The sequence below is a fragment of the Gadus chalcogrammus genome, chromosome 7 (genome assembly GCF_026213295.1).
Source record: "Gadus chalcogrammus isolate NIFS_2021 chromosome 7, NIFS_Gcha_1.0, whole genome shotgun sequence".
NCBI lineage: Eukaryota > Metazoa > Chordata > Actinopteri > Gadiformes > Gadidae > Gadus > Gadus chalcogrammus.
Window position 1 is genome coordinate 24,780,344 of NC_079418.1, and position 24,305 is coordinate 24,804,648.

General features: G+C 46.0%; 1 protein-coding gene across 1 annotated transcript in view; it reads left to right on the forward strand.

The window, feature by feature from the left end:
• Positions 1–2,877: 2,877 nt before the first annotated feature.
• The window catches only part of zbtb16a (zinc finger and BTB domain containing 16a), a 104,274-nt gene continuing 82,846 nt past the window's right edge, over positions 2,878–24,305 (forward strand). Inside the window, exons 1-2 of the mRNA XM_056594224.1 lie at positions 2,878–3,093; positions 5,857–7,206. Coding sequence (XP_056450199.1) covers positions 5,960–7,206 — 1,247 coding nt within the window. The 5' untranslated portion in view covers positions 2,878–3,093; positions 5,857–5,959. The remainder of the gene's footprint in view (positions 3,094–5,856; positions 7,207–24,305) is intronic.

The window sequence follows — 24,305 nt, forward strand, 5'->3', positions numbered from 1 at the left end:
GTTCGAGAACTATAAACAAAAACAAACAAATAACAACGAGTCACTTTTATTTTAAGATGCATCAAAGATAAAGTTCCAGCGATGTTTCGTTTTTTAAAGGACCATTGACTTGTTTGTGTGGAGCCTATTTACCATTCCTCAGATGGGAAGGGTTTTGCAACCTTTCACATTGCACAAGGCTACACCAACAACAACCTCTCTCACCATCTCTGAGCTCTCGAGTTTCAAGCTGAAGTATTTACACATTCTGCAAGATAGCTAGAGAGCAAGCAGCGCATTCTGATGACAGCTCTCCGGAAGGCATTTACTGTACGCTCACACACTCCGTGGCCTCAGCGTTCTCAGGTCATGCATACTTGTGTGTTTGGTTTGTTGTGTTTGCGCTACTTATTCTTCCTATCTGTGCACCTCCTTGGGCTCAAGCTACACATGGTGTTTTATAATTCAGAAAGTACTAATTACTACACAGCAGTGTTAAGTTTAGTCCTTATCGCTGTTATTAGCCCAATAGTTTGGATCGTAGAACTTCTCATTAGTGTAAATAATGAAGGCTATTATGAATGCAGTAAGGCAGCTATCATGCTGATAACATTGCTAATGATACTACTCCAGGTGTACACGCCTACAGTGAAATAATTTATATAATAATTGTACTATGTTCATGTGTCATACTCACAAATAGATACTGTATAATGACAGGGACAAGGGGTCTATGCTCATTAGTAAAGACTGCCATCGCTTGTACAAATCACTGCTACCTCCCTAAACAGTGACTGCTGTTGTTTTGAAATGTGCCACTAAATATGATTTGGGATGGGTTCCTTCCATTCCCTTCAGTAAAAGGTTGAAGGAGTGAGAGAGGGGGTGCTGGATTATTGCCAGATTAAGGCAGTGCCTTTTTCTTCATCCCTGGGTAAACCGGCACAAAGCCTTCCCGCCACGGGGCTCAAAGGTGATGAAGCACTCTATGATCCTTGCTTGGATTAATCCAACAAAAAAATCCAAGAGCCGCACTGAATTTTAGAAGTTGAAAGAAGATTTCCCCCTCTCTCTAAGATCTCTCTGGCTCCTTCCAACACCATTGCTTATCATTATCATTTAGCCTTACTGCCTAATAATAAAACCCACAGCTAATGATGAGACCTGTCAATTAATCATCACATTGTCGACAGTAAAGGGATATCTTGCAGTATCTTGCAAAAATAAAATGTATATAGCTCATTGTTGAATCACTGGGTGACGACAATCTGTACATCTACTTGCGTACTGCAGGTGGTGGAATCACATTTTCTTATATAGGAGTATGTCATATGAAAATGAATTAAATATAGTTCAATTTAATATTCAGTTCACATTGGAGGAACTGTGAGCTGTGTTTGCTGTCACTTGCTTTGCATGAGAAGCATCAATACTAGGCTTTTTTTGGTCACAGGCCACAGGCTATGTAGGTGCATTCAAAATGGGCTGCTCCTGCTCTGTTACAAAATAAATACGATCCTGATTACATGTCAAAGACCAAAATATAATAATCAGAGCAACGTGTTCACAATGGTTTCAGCGGATCAGGGAAAATAAAGAGCAGAGAAGAATAAAGAGGAAAATTCTGTTAAGGTTCACAAAGCCATGATATTGGAGGCCTAGAGAAAGTTTCTATACATGCTGGACGGTCCCGGACATCTGTTGTATTTTGTTATTCTTTAATATTAAAGATGTGTTTATTTGTTAATTTGAAGGATCCCAATTAGCTGATGCCATGGCAATCAGCTAATCTTCCTGGGGTCAACCCCTGACAAACTGTACATAAAACTCTACATTGTGGCATTAGTGATGTCCTTCTCTGTTATAAAATAAAGATCTCAGTCGTCGTTCTTCCTGCCCACTAACTATTCGTTTTTGAAACCATAAGTCACAATCATCCATAGTTTGCATGGCAGATAAAGGACTCTTCCTGCATGAGCAAACCAGGAAAAGATAATTACAGCCCCTTCCTTGTTTGTTGCACTTCTGCTGGTTTGAAAAAACAGTTGAACCACATGACGAACACAGCACCCATTGCAATTCATACCCGTCAATAAAGTACTATCATATAACAGAAGGGACATCCCTTGCCACCATTGTATGCCAATAAAATCACAGTTATTTGAATAACCAGTTTCGTGGTAGTTTTTTGTTTTTTTCGGGGGCGGTGCTGCCTGTGTTGTTTTATTTGTATGTTTGGTTCCTCTTTCAGGAGTTATCGGAATTCCAGGGCCCCGGGGTTGGTTATTTGGATGCTGAGTAAATGGTCTTATCATTATGCAAACGCTTTTATGCGCAGTGTACAATACATTCTAATGTCAAAGGTTTTTGAAGTTGTGAACACGGTCACTGATAGGCCTAATGGAGTCATTGGGTGATAATCTGTGTGAACTCAAAGGCCCCCCGTATCTCATTCACAAGCACACTGTTCAAATAGAGCATTGCAGCTAGGCTATCAGGATGAGAAGGAAGAATAATTAGCTTAATGATTTTTTAAGGCAACAGCTATTCAGAAAGTAGATTGTCTCTGGGTTGATAACTTACACATGTAATCAATTGGATATTTACACCGATTTTTAAAAAGCTAAAAAGCCAAATTAGTATTTTGCTGTATGTTATATGCTCCATAATAACATACTTATCCACCTCCATAATATTTTTTTTAACATTACAATTCAACAAAGCAATAATATTCCCTAACAAAATGTATTGTGTATGGGATATTCGTTCAATTCTGTCTTGTTGACGTTTTTTTCTATCTTGGCTGAGGAAGAGCCCGGTAGCCAGCATAACAATATCCATATTGAATATACACGTGGGCACGCTCTAATTGCCTTACAATAATGTACACATTTTAAGATGAGATGATAGCCCCCTAGGTGTCTCACTTTCGCAGTCCACGGATTCAAGACAACGCCGGCTGACTCTCTCTCCGTTGACGTCACCGCCGTGTTGATTCGCTCACCCTAAAGAAGAAAGGAGTTAGTGCGTGTGTGAGAGCGGCTACTGCGAACTGCGTTACTACGCTGTAGCCCCCATAACCACATACAGGAATCAAAACGTGCAACTTACGAGGTGAGTCCAAAAGATACGGGCACGCAGCAAATTGACAGAGCTGCTTCTCCTGCATGTTGTTAACGCGTATTTTGTGTGTGTACTTTCATTCACGATGTTGACGTTTTTTTGGGGGAAGAATTGATGTCAGCCACTGTTTGCTGTCCCTGTTCAACCCCATGTCAAGTTACAGTGTGGCGAGGAGTCGGAAACTATCGCGCGGGCAGACAAGTTGCAATGTGCATCAGCGCGCGCTCAAGTGTGAAATGATTTGAATTATTCTTTATCGGCAAACATGACTTATTTCAAGTTTTTTCACACGTTAAGCTTATAGTCTGCGTCTGTGTGTGCGTAGTGTAAGGTAGTAATTAAGTTTCCACGTAGGGCAATTGTAAAGGAATCGACGTTGACGTAACCTGCGTGTTTAAGTATTCGGGAGATCACGGCGAGTAGAACGTGAGGTCTGGCTCTGCTCGGAAAACCAGACAGCATATGACGCTCGTCCATGTGACTTATTTGAGGAAAATATACTGTTAGCACTTTGCTGAAGATGCGTTCTGACATTGACACTTGCTTCCTCTCCCCCCACCCCCTAGTGTCTCGTAACACTTGTGTTGCTCATTTAGCCTTAATGGCATCACGATGAGAAACGCTGGGGACATTGCTCTCTCAACTGTGGGGCTATCCATTTCCTCAATCATTGATTGATGTGCATTTTACAGTAGGCATACACATCTGGCTTGACCGTGAGCAAGATTAGATTTCTCAAACACTAGATCCAATAACGTATAGACACACGCACACAGCCAACTGGGATCTGAAATCCTTGACAAATGCAATGCAACATTGATTTGTTTTCCAGATCGTCTGATCTCTCCTCTATCTTCCTGTCTATACCGTTCTCCCTTTCACCTCCACGATCCGAAGACAATTAGGTCGCATGTAGGCTACTAAATTCAAATGGTCTTAAACGGAGGGCATTTTCGCCTAGTTTTTGAACAATTCCACCTGTGTGGTGATCGGAATAGCGGTCAATGGGAACATTGAGATCGTCGACTGTGCACGTTTTCATGTACTTTTTTTTTTTGTTTGCTTATGTTCCACCAAAAAGGTTGTTCGCACCACGTCGGGTTTTTGAACAGGAATATGAAATCGCGCGCACATTGTTTCATCATGATTGCTGTCAATTCTTTGTCATTGAGTCCAGGCTGCGTGCGCCGCTGGCATTCAACTATAATAGATGGACGTTAAATTCGTCGTGATACGATCGATTATGCTGCCAGGGAGTTAAGTAAAGCTATTAGCACATTATCAGCAGTCTATCTTTTATTCCTACCAAGGAAAACATCGGTGTGTCTGTTATGAATCGTGTTAAACGCGGTTCAATGTAAAGCGAAGGCTCTCCCATGGTATAGGCGCGCTGTCTAGACGCAACACTGTCCTTAGTAGAGAGCTAATCTCACCACACGGGATGTGAATGACGAAACGAATACTGCAACTTTCGATTGTTTTCGTTGATGTGAAAGTTCGTCTCCGTTTGGACGCGTGTGTGGTGGAATTGACATTTATTTGTATTACAGTAGGCTCATAAATCGCAGCTTAAAAAAAATGATTAAGGGGATGTCGTTAAGATGTGATCTCTGCTCAGTGAGGGAGACGGATTCAATGCGACCTTTAGCTTTATAATGCTTTGGATCTTGTAGGCCTGTATCAGAACCACAATTGTATGTAAAAGCTTTACACCTGTTTAATAATTCATCTGCATAGGCTATTTGTTCCCTGTGCTGGTTAATCCATACAACGAACAGCATAGGCCTGTTTAGCCATGTCATATATGGCATATGATATGTATGTAATATGTTGATACGCTTGTGTTCTTTTGAGCAACATCTTTGTTAAGCGGCTCTTTAGTTACATGTTGGGTCAGTGAGACATGTCTCTGCTGAGGGGCATTTGAGCAGGCTAGCCTAGAGAGCCCAATGTTCTCAGACGGGAAGAGTAAACCGGCTGTAAAACTTATTTCCTTTCTTTTTTTTTCGAAACTATGATGCCCTTTTTTATCACTATCAATCACACCCAAAACATAAACACTTCTCTTCTTTTAAAAGGACACAATGTTTATTTTCATTGATTTGGTAGCCTGTGTTGTTTTATTATACTTCGGGTCATTCACCAATTATAGGAGGTCATTTGTTTTTATTTTAAAGTAAATTTAATCTGACGATACTTTCTGCTGACATTTTCACCGGCCGTAGGCTATACCATTTCCCAAATAATAAAGCCACGGGTTTGAGCGAGCCAGTGTGCAAACACACTGTACACAATATATAGCCGAAAGTAAGTGAACGAGTCACTTCGGTTCAGCGTCGGTGAATATATTGGGTAAACGTTGTCGAGGCTACAACGTGCCTGCTTCATCTTCCTATTGAAGCATCTCTCGCTGCCAGTGCTCGGCCCCTCCCCGGCTCTGGGGTCTTCTGTGTGATAGGAATACTGAGTAAGATGCCATTTCATCCAACAACGCTCCACCTCTTCTTCTCCCACGCTATACATTTGTTCAGCTGACATTTTTTTTGTTGTCAGGTGTACCTTTTTTTTTTATCATCAAATGTACATAGTTCAGATTTCCATTATTTAATCGTTTTTAATTTAATCATGCAATATAATATTTTTCCACATTTATCAAAAATAATAAATTGAAAAGAAGTTTCATTTCAATGTGACATCTGCGCTTGGTTATCCTGATCGTTTTTCACTGACTCTCTTCTCCCTCTGTTCCGCTAGGAAAGACTTCATCGTTTTCTTTCTTACAAAGATAACCGAATACAAAGCTGAACGGAAAAGGCGAGCCCCATGAGTCGGGCTCGTGGACTGCAACAGCACCACAATGGACGTAACTAAAATGGGTCTGATCCAGCTCCAGAACCCCAACCACCCCACCAGCCTGTTGCAGAAGGCCAATCAGATGCGTCTGGCCGGCACCCTCTGCGATGTGGTCATCATGGTGGACACCCAGGAGTTCCACGCTCACCGGACCGTGCTGGCGTGCACCAGCAAAATGTTTGAGATCCTTTTCCACCGCAGCAGCCAGCATTACACTTTGGACTTCCTCTCACCAAAGACGTTCCAGCAGATCCTGGAATACGCGTACACCGCCACTCTGCAAGCCAAGGTGGAGGACCTGGACGACCTGCTCTACGCCGCCGAGATCCTGGAGATCGAGTACCTGGAGGAGCAGTGCCTGAAGATCCTGGAGACCATCCAGTCGTCGGACGAGAACGACGCGGAGGCCGGCGTGCACGACGGCGGCACGGAGGACGACGACGAGCGCAAGGGCCGCAACGGAGGCAAGAACTCCAAGAAGCATTCCATGGAGAACCCTTACCTGTCTGCCAGCCAGCAGGCCGCCGCCGCCGCCGCCATCGCCGGCATGGTGGACCAGAGCCCCTCGGTGTCCACCTCCTTCAGCCTCTCCACCCTGAGCCCCACCCGGGCCGCCGTGGACAGCCTGATGAGCATCGGCCAGTCCCTCCTCCAGCAGGGCTTTGGCGGCGAGCACCTCGCCCACGGCAACTCCCACCAGCTGATGGCCGACATCAAGACGGAGATGATGCAGGTGGACGTGGGGGGCAACGGGCGTGAGAGCCCCCAGAACATGGAGTCGAGCGCGTCCAGCAATGGCGAGCGCAACGCCGAGGACCGGAACCGCGACGGGCCCGGGACGCCCACCCGGAGCAGCGTGATCACCAGCGCCCGCGAGCTTCACTACGTCCGCGACGAGGGCCTGGGCGACCCCCAGGCCGATCTCAGCCAGATGGGCCTGGAGGCCATGGCCGGCATGACGGAGAAGCACCTGGCCTCGCTCTACTCCCTGCCGCCCAACCACAAGACGGACGGCATGATGTCTCTGCCGGTGTCCATGGCATCCGGCCTGCCCATGTCCCCGGCACTGGCCATGTCCATGGACTTCAGCGCCTACGGCGGCCTGCTGCCCCAGAGCTTCATCCAGAGGGAGTTCTTCAGCAAGCTGGGAGAGCTGGCGGTGGGCATGAAGCCGGACCCCCGGAACCAGCACGAGCGCTGCAACGTGTGCGGCGCCGAGCTCCCTGACAACGAGGCGGTGGAGCAGCATAGGTAAGCCTTTTATTTATTTTTTTTGGTGTTTCTTCTTCTTCTCCTTCTCTGATAATATATCAACGAGGTATAGGAGGCTGACCTTGTTGTCGTTTGCTTTCTGTTGAGCTAATAAATGCCTTTCTTTCACTCGCTTGTTTTCACACGAGCCATATGATTATATGTTCGTTCATATCCATGGGAATGGGGACACCGAATGGATTGAATGGAATTTCGCAATGACAATGTTGAAGTGCCGGTTGGAGTGGCTGTTGATCGGTTGCATGAAGTCAATGGTGCGCAGCGCTGCCCAATGAGTGTGCTTCACTCATGTCATGTTTGACAGAAAAGATTGTTCAGTTAATTTATTTGTATTATCTGTTAGCTCGTGAGGTACTACAAATAATTCAATTTCAGTGGGTTATCCATTTCTCCTCACATTTGCATGGCGTAGTTCGGAACATTTCACACACCTATTTGGGGTTTGAAGGCCAAGAGTGCGAGGGGTTAAAAATGGTTGTTGGCATGCGATGCTCTTGACTCGCCGTAGTAGAAAACACAGAGTGGATCCTGCCTGGTCAGAGCTGTGTACATCCTCATCTGATCCACAGCCTGCCCACAGGGTCCGTGTTTGATGGCTCCCAGACTAGTGTCCAGATGACTGGCAGAGAAAAAACACACACACACGCACGCACGCACGCACGCACGCGCACACACACACACACACACCGATGGTGTGGCGAGGTCTAAAGTTGCAAAGGGCCCCTAATAATGGGGCCCTTAGTAGCGTTATGATTTGAGCTGGCTGTCAACCCAGGAAATGAGTGCTATAGACCTACCTGAACCATTTAGTAGAAGGGATTAACCTGGCTTTGTGTGTGAGCATTTACAAACGTGTGCAACCCGTACGCTTTCCTTGTAGCTTCTTCCAGCTCAGTGTTATGTTGCAACGTTAATATCTGCTTTTTGGCAACCACTTACCTTGCGTCGCCGCTTTGATAGATTTTTCTCCTGCTGAATCAGTGTGTTTATCAGACTACCATCTTTTCTTATAACCTGAAGGCCACCCGCTTGGCCAGAAATGTTTACTCAAATCAATAGGAGTGTGGATGGGGCCAAGGTTTACTTGAGGGTTTGAGACCTGCCTAAAATTCACATCACACCTCAGCAAATATAAATCAGGGAGGGACTTAGCTAGATCCTAAGCCCCGTACAGCTGGCAAATCGGTCTTGATCGCCCCATGAGCTCCCGATAAAAGAGAGACGGAAAGTTAACTCTCCTTAACTTTCCAGAGTGGATTGTTTTTCCCAGAAGACATTGACATGACCTTGTGTGTGTTTCTTTGTTACGTTTGTGTTAAATAGAGGAATCGCACCTTATTCATTCCGATTATGAAGTGTGATGGATTTATATCTTTCTTAAAATATATTTGTATGATATTTATTAAATTCCTAGTTCAACATTTATCTAAGAGGAAATTAAGAACGCATTTACCAATTTGAGTTTTTCCGTTGGATACAAGAGCTCTTTGCATAAAAAAAGAAAGCGTAGGCTAATGTTAATTTGTCAACAGCTGTTTTCAAGATTCAAGTATAGTAATAAAGTCGTGTGCCAGAAATTGGTAATTATGTATTTTGTGCGCAGTGTTGGGTTAATAACTTAATTACTCTGTGATTGTGTGAGGTATTCGACCTGGTGACATTGACAATCATTACACCGAAAGCATGTGAGCGTTATATTCAGTCCTTCAGTGTGAATTAAATGCATCGCTTTCAAATAATGGTTTAAGCTAAGGTCATTCAGCTAAACTAATATTTGTTCAAATTCTCCTTGGGCTGTTTGAAAAGACATTTTGCCAAACGGGAACAGATTGGAAGAAATGTGCAGTGCATTATGTTTCTAGTGTCCTGAACCAGCCAGCTAAATTGACGGTATCCTTGAGAACGATCGGGGATGAGAGCTGTTGCCTATATTTCAAGGGGAATTTCATCAATTTCCCCGAGCTGGGAAATCCGGTATCAAAGGAGATTTCCAAACCGTTTTATCCATTGATCTGGCTGCTATTCCCCCTCTTTAGAATACTAATGGGTTAATTTAGATGAGCGGATATTCCAGACGTCACTGTGTAATATTATGGGCTTCTTCTGTCCTGTCATTCTCAGAGACGTCTTGAAGTGTGTAGAAATCCCCTCCACCCCCACTCCCCCAATCACAAATTGCATCATCTGCTGCAGTTTCTTCCAGACATGCAAGCCCGTGGTGGGCTGAACTAGTGATCTCTCAGACAGCCACTCAGACAGTATTTAACTGCCATTCTAAAATTCACTTTCACTGTTTTGGAACAATTCCGACCCATTTGTCAAAAGTATTTTGGTGTCCTGAGCTGACATTTACTTCTGACCCGACCATGTATTTAAAATATCACCTTGGATTTACTAAAGTCATAGACATACTTGGGTGTGTGTGTGTGTGTGTTTGTGTGTGTGTGTGAGACTCGTGCAACAGTGGTCTGTTATACCAGATTGGTGTTCACAGTGTCGTATTTCTGGTAACTAATTGCAGCTCGTTCCCTGCCCAGAGCTCCCCCCCCCTCCCATAGCAGGGTCGCTGCTGTCTGTCTTTGAATACAAACACATAAAAAAAAGTGGACAGAGTTCACTTGGTGAAGGCAGGTCAAGTCAAACATGAGTTTAATTGTTTCCAGATGCAGCACAGGTCTAGAGTACGAGGTGTATATTTGACCCGTGTGTGTGTGTGTGTGTGTGTGTGTGTGTGTGTGTGTGTGTGTGTGTGTGTGTGTGTGTGTGTGTGTGTGTGTGTGTGTGTGTGTGTGTGTGTGTGTGTGTGTGTGTGTGTGTGTGTGTGTGTGTGTGTGTGTGTCCAAATGCAGCCGAAAGTACTCGCTTCCTCTATAAATGTAGTCTCTGCTCCCATTCATTCTTGTGTGTCCTGGATTAGATCCCCCCCCCCCCCACACACACACCCCTTCTCTCTCTCTCTCTCACTCACTCACACAACTAATCCAAAACAAAAAAAAGAGAAGGAGTTCTGTCTTGACTTTGGGTCAGGGTTAAGGAGATCAGAGATTGACGGTGTGTTTGTGAGTGTGTGTGTGTGTGTGTGTGTGTGTGTGTGTGTGTGTGTGTGTGTGTGTGTGTGTGTGTGTGTGTGTGTGTGTGTGTGTGTGTGTGTGTGTGTGTGTGTGTGTGTGTGTGTGTGTGTGTTCCAGGGAGAGAGCGTTAAAAAGAGGCAGAGCTCGAGAACTTAAGAGGGAAGGAGGGAGTGAGCAACCAGTAGCTCCGTTAATGGACTATAAAAAATTGCTAACCTTTTGCGCAAGACGAGGGTTTTTGTCTGTTTACAGTCAGTAAAAGTCAGTTAGCAACACACACAGACAGTCGCACACACGCGTGCCACAAGCAGACAGCTTTCACAAGCCCTGGATTTATGTCTTCAAATGGAGAAGGGAGTGTGTTCGTTCTTATGACTACAGGGAGCGGGGGACTACAGCGTTATTTCAGTGACCCTCACACACCCGCACAGAGAGGAAGGGAAAAAATACTAATACCGCTGGTCCAGTCGGAGCAATGTATTGAGAAAACGGAACGCATGATGCAACATGGCAAACTCTAAGGCAGTGTAAAGAAGAAGAAGAAAAAAAAAAAACGAACCAAAAAACAACTGCTTGGTATTCTAAACACAGCGCTCCAATTCAAGGGAGGTAGCCTTGGGTTTATCTCTTTCAGTTAATCGTCCATTCTCATGCAAATCACTGACCCTTGTGGTAATGTACATCACACAGCCCCAAAAAAACACAGAAAAGACCTTGTTTGCTGAAAAAGAGCTTTCCGGCATACAGCAGTTAAACATTGCTGATAACCATCAATGTTTCAACCGTGCGTGTGTTTATTTGTGTGGCTCACGGCGTAGGTTTGGGGGTCCGATGCGTGAAGTGAGTGGTTTCCTGTTCTGCTACAATATATATAAATACATTTTGTATTTGTTAAGATGCATATCTCTTTCAGTGTCGCCAAAGACGCTACAGCGAAGCTAAGCTGGCCGCCCACCAGACCCTGTCTACCCACTCTGCCCTTAGCAACACGGGGCCAGTGCCAGCACCTCACTCTTCCATTTCCTCTCCATTGTGGCCCCAGGAGCATTGGCGTCGCGAGCGGTCGCGAGCAGCCGCTGTACCGCTACTGCCGGCCTCTAATACCAGGGGGGGCCCCTGGAGCTGATAGAGTAGAGGCCAGCAGAGAGAGGGAGGGAGAGGGAGGAGGGAGGGAGGGAGAGGGGGGGGGGGGAGAGAGAGAGAGAGGTTGGGTTTTTCTTTATCTGTGCATATCGGAGTAGGACAGATAACCCTTGGCCCTCCTACCGGGTACAACCCCGAGTGGAGTCCCAGGTGATGAGCCTTTCTGTGCACGTGGGCACATATTGTTGAGTCGGCCGTCCAGCGCTGTGGGGTTTTGGTTTTTCGTCCTCTTGTTTTTTGCTCTGGAGTTGAGGTAAAAACAAGAAAACGTGTGAATCATCTCAACTGCTGGGAAGTGTCTTTGATTTTTTTGTTTATGAGACACTGATGTGTTTCTTTATCGATTCTGCCTTCTCAATTTGCAGTTTCACTTTAAATCCAAAAACAATTCTGTCAGATCTATTCAACAACAACGGCTTATTTTTACAAAGCCAAATGGTACAGATTCAAACGCATTCTTTTTGATCATTCAAGGCATTTTAACATGCTGACAATAAAGATGCTTTTCCAATTTATTAACCATTTTGATATGATCCCACCTCCCCTTATCTTCTGTCTTAAAAAAACACATTTTCACCCCCCTGAGATTGCATCACGGCGTAGGATCTGTATCAGGTATCGTCCTCAGTGTACACCGAGGCGTGGACCCGGAGCTAACCAATGACAATAAACATATATATGGACCCAGCGAAGCCGCCTGGGCAGTTATCACCGTTATCCTGCTCTTGACGGAAACCCCCGCTGGCGAGGTAGCATCTATTACCCTGTTTGCAGGATTACCCTCCATTCGAAATCACTTTGCAAAGCTAAATCGCTCCGGCTAGCACCTCCCCGAGCTAGCGTTCTCAGGTGAGGAACGTGTTGCCTTTAATAACCTAAACTGGCTAGCACAATAGATGGGCCCGCGCGCAGGCAGCACACCTCCTGCCAAGAAATCTCTCAGCCGTGGGGCGGTGGCAGCGAAGAACAGGCCCCATTCAGGTCCCCTTGTCACACACACACACACACACACACACACACACACACACACACACACACACACACACACACACACACACACACACACACACACACACACACACACACACACACACACACACACACACACACACACACACACACGTGGACACCTCCTTCTCCATGGTGCCTCCTTTTGGCCCCAATTTGTGGAGGCGCGGAGAGCATTTTTGTTTAAGTCTCCCCCTGAAAGCCTACCAGACAGGGGCAGGGGCGGGTCTTCGTCTTGTCTCGGAGGTAACTGGCCGGTGCTGCGGACGAGACATTTTAAAGCCGGAGTTGAACCTTAAAGATTTACAACGCCATCGCTCTGATCCCAGATCTGGGCCATGTCGTCACTGTCAGGGGAGGGGAGATGTATCGATTGGAGACTTAACGCGCCAGGGGAGGGAAGAGGGGAGGGAAAAGGGGGAGGGGTGAGGTGGGGGTCCTACTTCATGTGAAAAGGGAGATGGGATGGAGGAGGGGGATAGGGTCCATATGAGCACCGCAAACGGCTAGAAAGGTAAACGCGTACATCACAGGTTACAGCGGTCGTCTTTCAAGGCATCGCTGAAGCCCTCGCTCGCAGGGCCAGCTGTCCTTTCACCACTATCTGATCACTCCCAGAGCGAGCGTTCCAGACCGTGGAGTGACCAGGCCGCGCACGCACGTGTCCATTGGCTGGGGAAATGATGGGCCGGATGAGTGGAAGAAAGGAAAAGGGGAGAGATGGAAGGACGGAAAGAGGGAAATCAAAGGGAAAAAAGGAAATGTAATATCCAGACAGTGCCCATGGTGATGTAATCTACAGGCTGATTTAGATAAGAGGTATGTGTGTGTGTGCGTGTGCGTGCGTGCGTGTGTGTGTGTATGTGTGTGTCCCTTGGGTAGGCCAGCTGGCTGCTTTTATTTTATTCTTTCCCTTTTTCCCCCCCCTTCATTTTATTTCCTTTCTCTCACCTGCTTCGTCTGGGCTCATGGTGAAAGACCAGAGCCGCCCCTCCGCACTCAGCCAGACGCGACCCAAGCTTATGTTTTCTGGCATGAGACCAAAGTTGAGTCTCCTGTACCGTGGCCTGTGGGCAACCATCCCCCCCACACACCCCCCCACACACCCCCCTTTCACTTTTGGCCGCATGGGGGCCTCTGTGGATGGGGTCCAAGAGAGGGGGCGTGGGTAAGCTTACACTGTTACGCTAAGTGGCCTCTGACAACGTATTCATAACACGTTTTCATATTGCCATATGAGAGGCAAATTGCTAAAACAACAACCCAACGCGTGGAGACGTTTCATCACACTTTGTACCTGCTGGCTGAAATGTCACAATGAGTTTCCTACAGCATATGCGCCAGGAAAAAGGGCGGTGTGTGTGTGTGTGTGTGTGTGTGTGTGTGTGTGTGTGTGTGTGTGTGTGTGTGTGTGTGTGTGTGTGTGTGTGTGTGTGTGTGTGTGTGTGTGTGTGTGTGTGTGTGTGTGTGTGTGTGTGTGTGTGTGTGTGTGTGCGCGCGCTCCGCGGCCCCCACCTCGCGGGGCCCCTGAGCCGTCCTGGGAAGTATCAAATCAGAAGCGTCCGCGGGCTTTCCAGGGAAGAGGGAGCTTCTAATTAGCCTCTTTGTTGCTACTTGAATGGGCTAGCTGGCGATGGGCGAAGGGGGGGCCCCTGATGGAGTGATACCAGCGATACGCTAAGAAGCCGCTCATAAAACCCCCCCCCACACCCCCCCCCCCCCCCCCCCCCCCCCCAACACTCCCGTGCTCTTTCTGTAAAAAACCAACACAGAATTTTGGAGGCACGCATAAAAAGTACACAAATAAACTGTCACTCTCGCTCTTCACACTCTTTCTTCTTCTCTCTCCACTCGTTCTTTCTCTCTTTATACACCTTCCTCTTTATCTTGGCCATAACTCAGAGCCTCATAAACCACCCCGGAGACTCCATGTTGGTTCTTTTAACGAGGGGCTGCACGCCCATCAAATAGTTTTGTTCAACTATTTATTTTTCTCTTTCATTGTGCATCTGATGCCTCTATCCACTTTGCGGGTATGGTGATGGGTATAATATGTTGCAAAAGGGGACAGCTCCTGCTTAAAAGGGTAACTATTCGAGGTTGTTTTCATTATTTAAGGACGTACAAACGCCTTGTAGTGGTGATTCGTCTGCATTGATTTGGAAGGTTACAATCAATAGTGACACCATTTATAGTGGATGCATAATAATTCTACATTATTGCCATTTCCATTGGACAGGTTCTTCATCAAAATAAGATGTTGAATAATACATTATTCTTTAACCTCTTTAATAAACTTACAATATTCCACAAATGTAAATTAATCCCTCCTCTTTCTGAATTGAATGTATTTATAAAAAACACTTCCCTGGCCTTGTCTTGGGATATGAGTCTTTACATGTCAACCTCTTCCCCGGTAATGGATAAGACGCACACATTTGGTTGATTACGTACTGTGTGCTCCGGATGTCAAGGCAAAGTCAAAATGATCACATCCTTTTATTTTTTTAATACTGCGAGTTCTTGCAGGGTTTCCGCGGGAACGCGGGTGAGAGGAGCAGGTTACATTTTTGGTTGTTGTGAAGTGTCAGTACAACGAGGTGGTTTTGACTTGCCGTGACATTCTGAGTGCATAGCATACCGCTTACATTCAGCTCTGTGTCATTATTTATTTACTTTCTCTCCGCAGAACTAGACTGTCAATTCCAGCGATTTCGGGGTATATCACCAAATATTTGGACGCAAATAAAATCATTTTAATGTTTGTAGTTATGCAAAGATCTAAATTAGCTACACATGCACGCACAAACGTATATACGTATATCCAACTTCTATGATACCCGTCTGGCATTCTAAAAAAACTTTTTTGCATCACTATGGATTGCTTTACTGCTTCCTCAGCTGCCTGTTGCGTTTGATGCCAGCGTGTTTTGTTTTAAAGCTGCTCAATAATCCAGGAGGGATTGGTCGACTAAATCGCGGCATAAAGCTTAAAACCATAATTGATTTATGTGTTTTTTTTCTGACTAAAGACACCGAAGAAGATTACAGAAGGCATAGAGAGATGTTGATACACAGACACAAGCACACACACACGCACGCGAGCGAGCATCAACCACATTCACACACAAGCCTACACAGGCACACACATAGAGCATTAAGAGGATGTTCGGCTTACGATCCAAACTCCCCCCTTAGACAGAGACACTTGTATTCTTCACTCATTAGGAATTGTTTTACCTGCTAATGTGTATGGTTTTATTTCAAGGCCATTGTTCGACCATGTCGTGGTGGCGCGGGCCAGCAGACGCACAGTTAATCAGGCTCCTGATTGGCTCACGGCAATGTTAACCATGATGACATATTTCTCTCCCTTTCCGTCTTCCCTTCTCTAATAATCAGCCCTTTTCATTCCTTTCTCCTGACACGTGAATCCTTTCACCAGGGTGCTTGTCGTGCTGCTGACAAGCCACTGTTTCCAAGGTCCGTCTCTCCTTCTCTCTCTCTCGCTCTCTCTCACATGACCACTTGCAGATTGTCTTGTGTTGATCTCTGTTGTTGTTGTCATGCTTATCCTCCCTTGGCTTCGAGGAAGGCAACTGCTGCCAGGTAAAAAATGAAAGGAAAATCTGCCAAAAGAATCCATTCCATTTGTTGGACAGATCTGTGAGGCGGCACGGCTGACATGCAATGTTTAAAAAATACATCATCTCTGTCAGCTCCGCGTCAGCTGACCTTACAGATGATGCTGTAACACACACACACACACACACACACACACACACACACACACACACACACACACACACACACACACACACACACACACACACACACACACACACACACACACACACACACACACACACACACACACACACACACACACACTCACTTCCCTCCAGTAACAACGAACACTCTGACACTGCAGTCACCTTTTTGGTTTTCTTTGGTCTTTTGGAGCATTGTTTACTTTTCCCCTCTGTATGACGTTCAAGGCGACCTCTCGTTTTCCATCTCTTGCTGTGTGTATTTATCCTGGTCTGAAGCTGTCTTCTAATGTTTGTTTGTGTTTAGTTTTTGGGCTGAGGGCGGGGGGGAAGGGTGTTTTCGTTTCTTCCTTTGTGTGCCGGTCAGGGGCCGGGCCTGCAAGGGACACACACTGGCTGGCACTTCACTAACAGGTGCCTTGGGGGCCCTTTTATCGGCTCATGACTCTGCTCTCGCTCTCGCTCTTTCGCTGTCTCTCTCTCACTCGCTGTCTCTCTCGCTCTCGCTGTCTCTTTCTCGCTGTCTCTTTCTCTCTCGCTGTCTCCCTCTCTCTCTCTCTCTCCCCCCCCCCCTGGATGTATTTCACTTAACCTCTGACTCTAAAGCCTGTCAGTATCTATTTTTTCTCTTCTGCGCCATGTTTTTATCTCTCTTTGGGTTTCTATGCCACACACGCCACTCATGCCCTGGACACAACCACTTGTTGTTGTTGTTTTTCATAGTATGGGGTCAATGTGTAGGGCAGCAATGCAAATTGTATTCTCAGGTTAGAATATGATTTTGTTTCTGAAATTTAAAGCTGAATTGCATCTCAATCATGTCTCCCAGAAGAGAGCGCGGAGAGCAACTGACTTGTGGCTTAGTGGTCATCCTGGGGTGTTTTTCGCTGGCCAATAGAAACAGAAAAAGGTTTTTTTTAAAGGCTTCGATCCAACATGAAGCAAAATGTGATCGGCTGCCTGGAGCTGAAGGACCTCCCTCACCCCCCCCCCCCCCCCCCGCCCCATCTCTTGCTCCCTAGGCCTGGGAGGAGGACAAAGGCTATAGTGTGTGTGTGTGTGTGTGTGTGTGTGTGTATGTGTGTGTGTTGGCTGGGGTGATGACCCCCACAGCCAAAAGAGACCTAACGGGGGCAGTCCCCCACTCCCCCTACCTCCCTCCCCCTCACCCCCCCCCTTCCAAACCCCCTAATCCTGCTCTGAGTGGGAGGTGACGGTGAAGGACCCTGCACCCCCCCCCACCACAACACCACAGCCCCCACCTCGACCACGCAACTCTTAAGACCCCATGAGAGAGTCCATTGTGAACTCTGCTGGGCTCTGTTACAGTACGGTGGATGCAAATGTGTGTGTCTGTGTGTAGGGGGAAGTGGTTGTGTGTATGTGTGTGTGTTTTTTAAGGGTGGGGGGGTGCAGATAAATGCCAGGGTTACCCTCACTCCCCTTCCCCAAAACCTATTATTTACAGTAGACCCTTTCATTGGCCAAGTGAAACAGGAGCCACTTGTGGACTAATGGGTTTTTTTGGAGAGCCGGGGGGGAGCACTGTTTTTGCTCAGCCAGGCCTCAGGAAAAGGTCAAAGAGCATACAAGGTGGGGGCATCAGAGGTTAGTGTGTGTGTGTGTGTGTGTGTGTGTGTGTGTGTGTGTGTGTGTGTGTGTGTGTGTGTGTGTGTGTGTGTGTGTGTGTGTGTGTGTGTGTGTGTGTGTGTGTGTGTGTGTGTGTAGAATAGAGGAAAGTGAGCTGTGGGAAGGCCGGAGGGGGGTAGGACTTCCCAGAGAGAGGAAAAAGGCGAACTATTGATCAGCAAAGGAATAGTGGGGCCAACATGGACAGTAGAAACCAGTCGCACTGGTTAACTCTCTGTCCCAATGTCTCCTGCTGCTAACCACAAAGAGCTCTTCAGTGGTTGACTTAGTGACCTATTACGATTGGCTGCAAAGACAATTCTGTCAGTTTGCATTTGTCCAGTGTGACTCAGTGACCTATATTGCATTTCAACAGAGCCTAGCTTTAGCCGTGCTACGGATTTGGGGGAAAGTAAGCACTCAATCGCGCAACACAAGCACAAAACCTACAGTGAAAGGGAACTAAACCTTTTTCTCTTGCAACGCAATCCTATGTGTGCAGTGTATTTTAGGTCATCTCTCTTGTTATCTATCATGGCCTCCATCGCGTTGCGGTAATCCTCCCGGTCCGTGCCGATGCTAAAATCACAGGACGTTCCCATCAATAATCACAAACAAACGTTCTTCCAACAGAGATAAAACAAAAACCCAAAAAGAGCTTATCCAACCCGCTTTTGCGAAAAAAATCAAAGTCGGTATTTCAGTGTGCGCTAAAGTGCAATTATTTAGCCTAATCCTGCCAGCTCCATTACCAGCCCCATTCCTATTTGTTTTCTTTCATTAAGAAATGGAGAGTTGCCAACGGTGCTACTGGGAAGGGAGGGTGTGGGAGTCGGGAGGGGGGGGGGACGGGGTCGGGGACGGGGACGCACCATCTGTCAGAGAAATCCAATGTAATCTTGGTGTATTCTTAGCATCCACCTTCCATATCGGACATCAGGGGAGAAGCAGTACGACGCTCTGAGGAAGAGAGCACTGCTCTTTGGGCCAGCGGAGGACAGCGGTCTGGTCCTGGTCACATTATTCCGTTTTTTATTTATTTTAGAAGCCGGACAATGAGTTGTAGAAGGTGGGGGGGGGTCAGAGGTCACCAAGTGTGGCCCTAGCAGACAGGAAGAGGGGGGGAGAGGGGGGGAGGAGGGGGACGGCAGCCGCACACCCCAGACCTTCCTCACCACCCTCTCTTTTCACGGCACACAGAGAGCCTCTTTTCCCGGCGGCCCGGACAGTGTCCAGGTAGAGGAGGCAGCGGCTGGAGGACCTCCCCGTTCACAGCTCACAAGCAGATGTGGCGTTGGCAAAGAGTTGGCTTATCTCATCTGCTCACGCGCGTCTTCATATATCCTCACTGTCTTTCAACCTATGGACTGTTTGCTCACTCTCTTTTTATCTGCCTTCCTGACTCCCTTTTTAAGTTAACACAACCCTCCTCCTATTACACCACACCAGCCCCCCCCAGGCCACCTACACGCACACAAACACATCCCCCCAACCATTGTGATGAAGTAGGTCCCAATGCTTCTATTCTCTGGACGTCAGAGTACTTCTGTTGAGGAATGGTTAAATATAAACCTGTTTGTTTACCGGCAGGACCGAAACCACCAGTTTGTCCAGTTTTTGAGGTTTATTTTTGGGCTTTTTGAATGGCACATCAACAAACAAACACAAACGCACATACACACACACACACGCGCATGTACACACAACAGGGCATCACAGGCTTAGCAAAAACCATGAATCCTTTGTAAATATTTTAAATGTTGACTTCACATTTTGAGGACAGAGTACATTATTATTATTTTTAGTTTGCTTGTCCTGTCCCATATGTCACCTACTTCAACCTATTGTCGAATAAGATATATACATACACACACACACACACACACACACACACACACACACACACACACACACACACACACACACACACACACACACACACAGTGGGGCTGGATCTTGTTGTTTAGTAGGGCCGAGTAGTAAATAGTAGAGCTGGATCTTGTTTAGTAGGGCTGGCAGGACTTTCACATGGCCTCAAGGTCCTGACCCGCCTACCTTTTTTGGCCCCGTTTTCTCTCTCTCTCTCTCTCCCCCTCTCCCCCCCACCCTTCCCATCCCCGGCGATAGTCCAAGGCCCTTTTGAGTCGGGGCCCTCAACCCCCCGTGGCGAGCGCCCCTTCAGCACATTTAATAGTGGCACTGGAACTAATTGCCCAACCTTAGATGTGTTTTGAGAGCTGGACTGCCTCAACTGACACAATGCCACTCACACCTCCAAAACACTCCACCCTAAACAGAAGAGGAGAGGACACATTCTGCTGGAAAACCACACTTTTGCTGTTCTGTTGTTCCTTCTCCGACAAATGATAGTTTGTCGTTTCTCTTTACGGGTTATAGTTGTCCTTTAACTGTATATTTATCACATGTTGTGAAAACATCGGCCTTTCCTTCGCTCCATGGCCGGCGTACAACATTTCCTTTCTTCTACTTTTGGCTCGCCATCCGCATTAGCAGTGGTTTGTGTCTTTGTGTCCCCTTCGAGCCGACCCGCAATCGCTCGCTATTTTCTCATGCTTTAGCAAAGACATTCCCTGCAAATTCCGTTGCCGCCATTTTGTGCCTCTATCCTATCACGCTCAACATGGAGCGACCGGGTACGCCTATTTGTATTCCGTATACATATCTGTAATCCCTCTTTTTTTTTTTATTCTTCTTTTATAATTTTTAAGTTTTCTTCTTTTTCCTTCACCTTTCTGTACACTGTTCAAAGCGCACGTCTTGTTGTCGGTCGCTGGGAGTGTAAAACTGTGTCTAGCACTAGACTGTCGCTGTTCGCACTGCCATGTCTGCCGGCTCTTTGATTCTGTCTCACGCAGCTGTATCCCAAAGAGGGACAGTTCAAAGAGGCCGGGGAGACGGGAGAAAAAGGAGTTGACAGTTCCTTTTTTATGATTTTATTAGGCCAAAGGAAGCATTGTGTGCAGAGGTGTTGGGCTGTAATTGGTTATGTCCTTGTTTCTTCGGTGTATTACTTCCTTTCCCTCGCCTCTCCTTACGTCACGCTCATGAGTCGGTGCCGTGTGTGTACATTTTTAAGCACCATGCTAACTACATGCATGGCTACAGCCTTTTGCTGCACATAGCTGGATTCCTATCTACCCACGACCAGCCCTAAGCCCATTTCCCAGAGACAGTCGGGTTTGCCATTTGCTGTCTATCAATATCTGGTTTGTTGCCTTTTTCTAAAAGTGTGAACCCATTTGGTAGCTCCCGTCTTTTCCTTCCGTCTAGACATTTTATGTATCGTTCTTAAACGTAAAAAAGCAGCGACGTGATGTCACCAAGCCGGGCAGCATGCACGTTCCCAGCTTGCCACCCATACGTTATCCTGTATGGTGCAGGTGCGGAAATAGGACACGTTTTATGCACCGTCAACCGCAAAATTAAATCAAGGTTTCACAAGTTACCCCTGTCACACACAACATAACCCGGCATACTCTGTAAGGGTGAGACATGTGCTGCTTTCCATCTCATATTGACGTTGCTTGCTGCATGAAATATATTTATCCTCTGTAAATTCGGATGCATCTTATCATGGACGTATAGCAAATAAATAACATTTCTACACCGTGCAACCAGCCGAACTACCCCGGCCCCCCCACTGAAAAGTAAATAAAAATGGAATCGTCTTGGGGCTTGACAGCCCAGGTGAAAAGGTTAATATGAGGCCTATAAAAAACACAGACCTGTAAAATATATCCGTGTGTGTGTCTATATACATCACGATTTTTCGAGTCTCCGTTTTAATATGACAAACAACGTCTCGGACCTCACCGTGCAACGCGCTCGTCAACGACCTTTTACACAAAGCCAAATATAATCCAGCAAAGGACAAATTAAGCTCCTTCCTCACAAAATCAACTCGTAAATTGGATTAAGGGGGGAACCTTACTGGCCTGCATCCAGCGCGACGGCCGGGCTACTTTGCAGAGCTGCCGGGATAAGTAATCCTGCACAAGAATGAAGCCGTCGACAGATGTTGCCACGGCGATCAAGAACAGCAGTCCCGATAAAACGGAATCTCTTAAAACAATTAGTCGTATAATCCCAGACCCTGGTCCCAACAAGCTAAATGTATAGTATGATCCGTGCGGATGTTGGCTTTGCTAGATGCAGCGGTTAGCCCTCACCAGCCTATTATGTTTATTTGTTTTATTTTTATTTTAAGAAGAGCCTATTGCCGTTTATTTTGTGTTCATAAGGTCACACATGTCAGTCTGCTTAGTGCTACGCATGGCTCGCGTCACAAATGCAGCCTTCACGCGTATCAGACTGTCCCACCTTGTGTTGTTGCTCATACCTGCGTGACAAGAGGACCCTACGCGTTCAACCTGACCAGGCTCCGAGTTATTGATGAAAGTCAACACTCACAATGGAGCCATAAAAGAATTGCTGTCAATTTAACACGGCAACCTTAGAATTAACTCTGATACATTTGGGAATTTCATCAAAATCATTTTTCTTTGGTTCAGATGCTATGTCGAAGGGTCCACACACACACACAAACTAATTGACCCTATTGTTCAGTGGTACATCAGTGGTATGTCATATTTAATCGCTGCGAGCGCCTTCACCCCTCTGCTCTCTTGCAGCGTGGTTCTTGATGGTGCTTTCAGAGGTTCACAAACCGGTCATTAACATTCTTTTATTCATATTTTTCCCGATGTGAGTGTGTGTTAGTGTTTGCTACTGATGTTTCCAGCGAGTGAGAGTGAGAGATAAAGCGAGAAAGAGGGAGAGAGATGGAGAGTGAGCAATAGGGCAAAGAGAGGACGCTTACCTTGAATGCAGCAGGCTGAATTAAAAGTTATTCAGGTAGTGGGGGAGTGAAAGAAAATGCTCGCTCTTAATGAATCATTAATTTTAAGGTTTACCCAAATTAATTCTCCTTTAGACTCGCGGGAGAATTGCGTAAAGTCCTCTACTCGTGCGGTTGTAAAAGGGAAAACAGCCTTCATCCTTTAATTCTATGAATGAAATGTCAGAAGCGGTTTTAATTGGTGTTAATTGTGCTCTCGAGTGGGTGAGAATAGCGGTCGTCCTTGTTGAGAATGTCTACTTGATGAAGAGGTGCCCATCGCTCGATGGAACACGTTGTTAGAAAATACAGTTGCTAAGACTTCATACATTTATCAGTTGCTAGTGCTAGAGTACCACCTTGACTATTCAGTCTGTGCCTCAACAATCATTCAATTCAACAGGGCAAAGAGTGAAAAAAGCTTCTTGTAAATGGTTTGCCCCTGGCTGAATTATTGGACGATATTAGCACTTTACATATTTAAAAAACAATATTTATATCAATTTGAGTGTTAAAGTGGCACTTAATGACTCAGTTCAGGGATGAAAGTTAACCAACGATTGAATTCTTTCATCTGGCTGCTCTTGGAAGTATGTTCTTAAATTGTAATTTTTTAACTTTTTTCCTTTGAAGATTTGTGGATGTGCTTTCAGTTGCTGTCCAGCCTTTTAAAGGGTAATTAAATATCACACGCCATGGATTCATATTTATTTAATTAACTTTATTCCCATTGGTGTGCCAATGCTAAACCAAAATAGATCCAGCTGAGTCTATTGAAAGGAGGCTGGTTGTGCCGCTTCAGAGCGATGCTGGGGGAGAATCAAGGTTGCCTATTATCGGGAAGCATTAGAGAGGTGGACGAGCCACCGGCAACCAATGGTTGTGCAGAGGCCTGCTTTGTAACCAGCCAGACGGGGGAGAGAAAAAATTCTGCTCTTGTGGTGTTTTCAGGAAAAACATGTACTGCATCAACACAGCCAACCTGGGCTAAGCCAAAATTTTCCTTGAAAGTGGTTGAAAGGAAAGGTAATTCCTGTTTCTAATTACACAGAGGGCGCCTTGTCTTTGTCATTTTTCTTTGGGCTTGCTGATAAATCGTCTTTCAGATTTACTGTCAATAATAAATTGCATTGGATCATCCAGTTTATTGTCTTAATCATTCAATTAATATTTACTTTGAGAGCAGAAGGGTTGATGAAAGTTAAGTACCGGTACATGGTGTTATAAAGAATGCATGCATCCGCGTTGTCAACCTCATGGAAATAAATGGATACATGTACACATGGATATTGATTTAATACGCTGATATATCCTTATAATGCCTATCCTTCCTTATGACATGCGCTGTTAATATTGTCCTGAAGTACTCGTGTGTTTGCGTTTGGATGACAACAATTGGCAGGAGACACTTCCTGTTGCGAGGCTTTTGCGAGGTTGGCATTTATTCAGTGGTTACTTTGTCACGGGTCTGATCAAAATCAGGAAGGACTGAAGATTACTCACATGGGCTTTTTTCCTTTTTAGCCAAAGCTGTTGGCACACAATTGAGTTTACCAGGGGGCACTTAGTTTCCGACAATTGCCAACTAGTGGGGTGCAT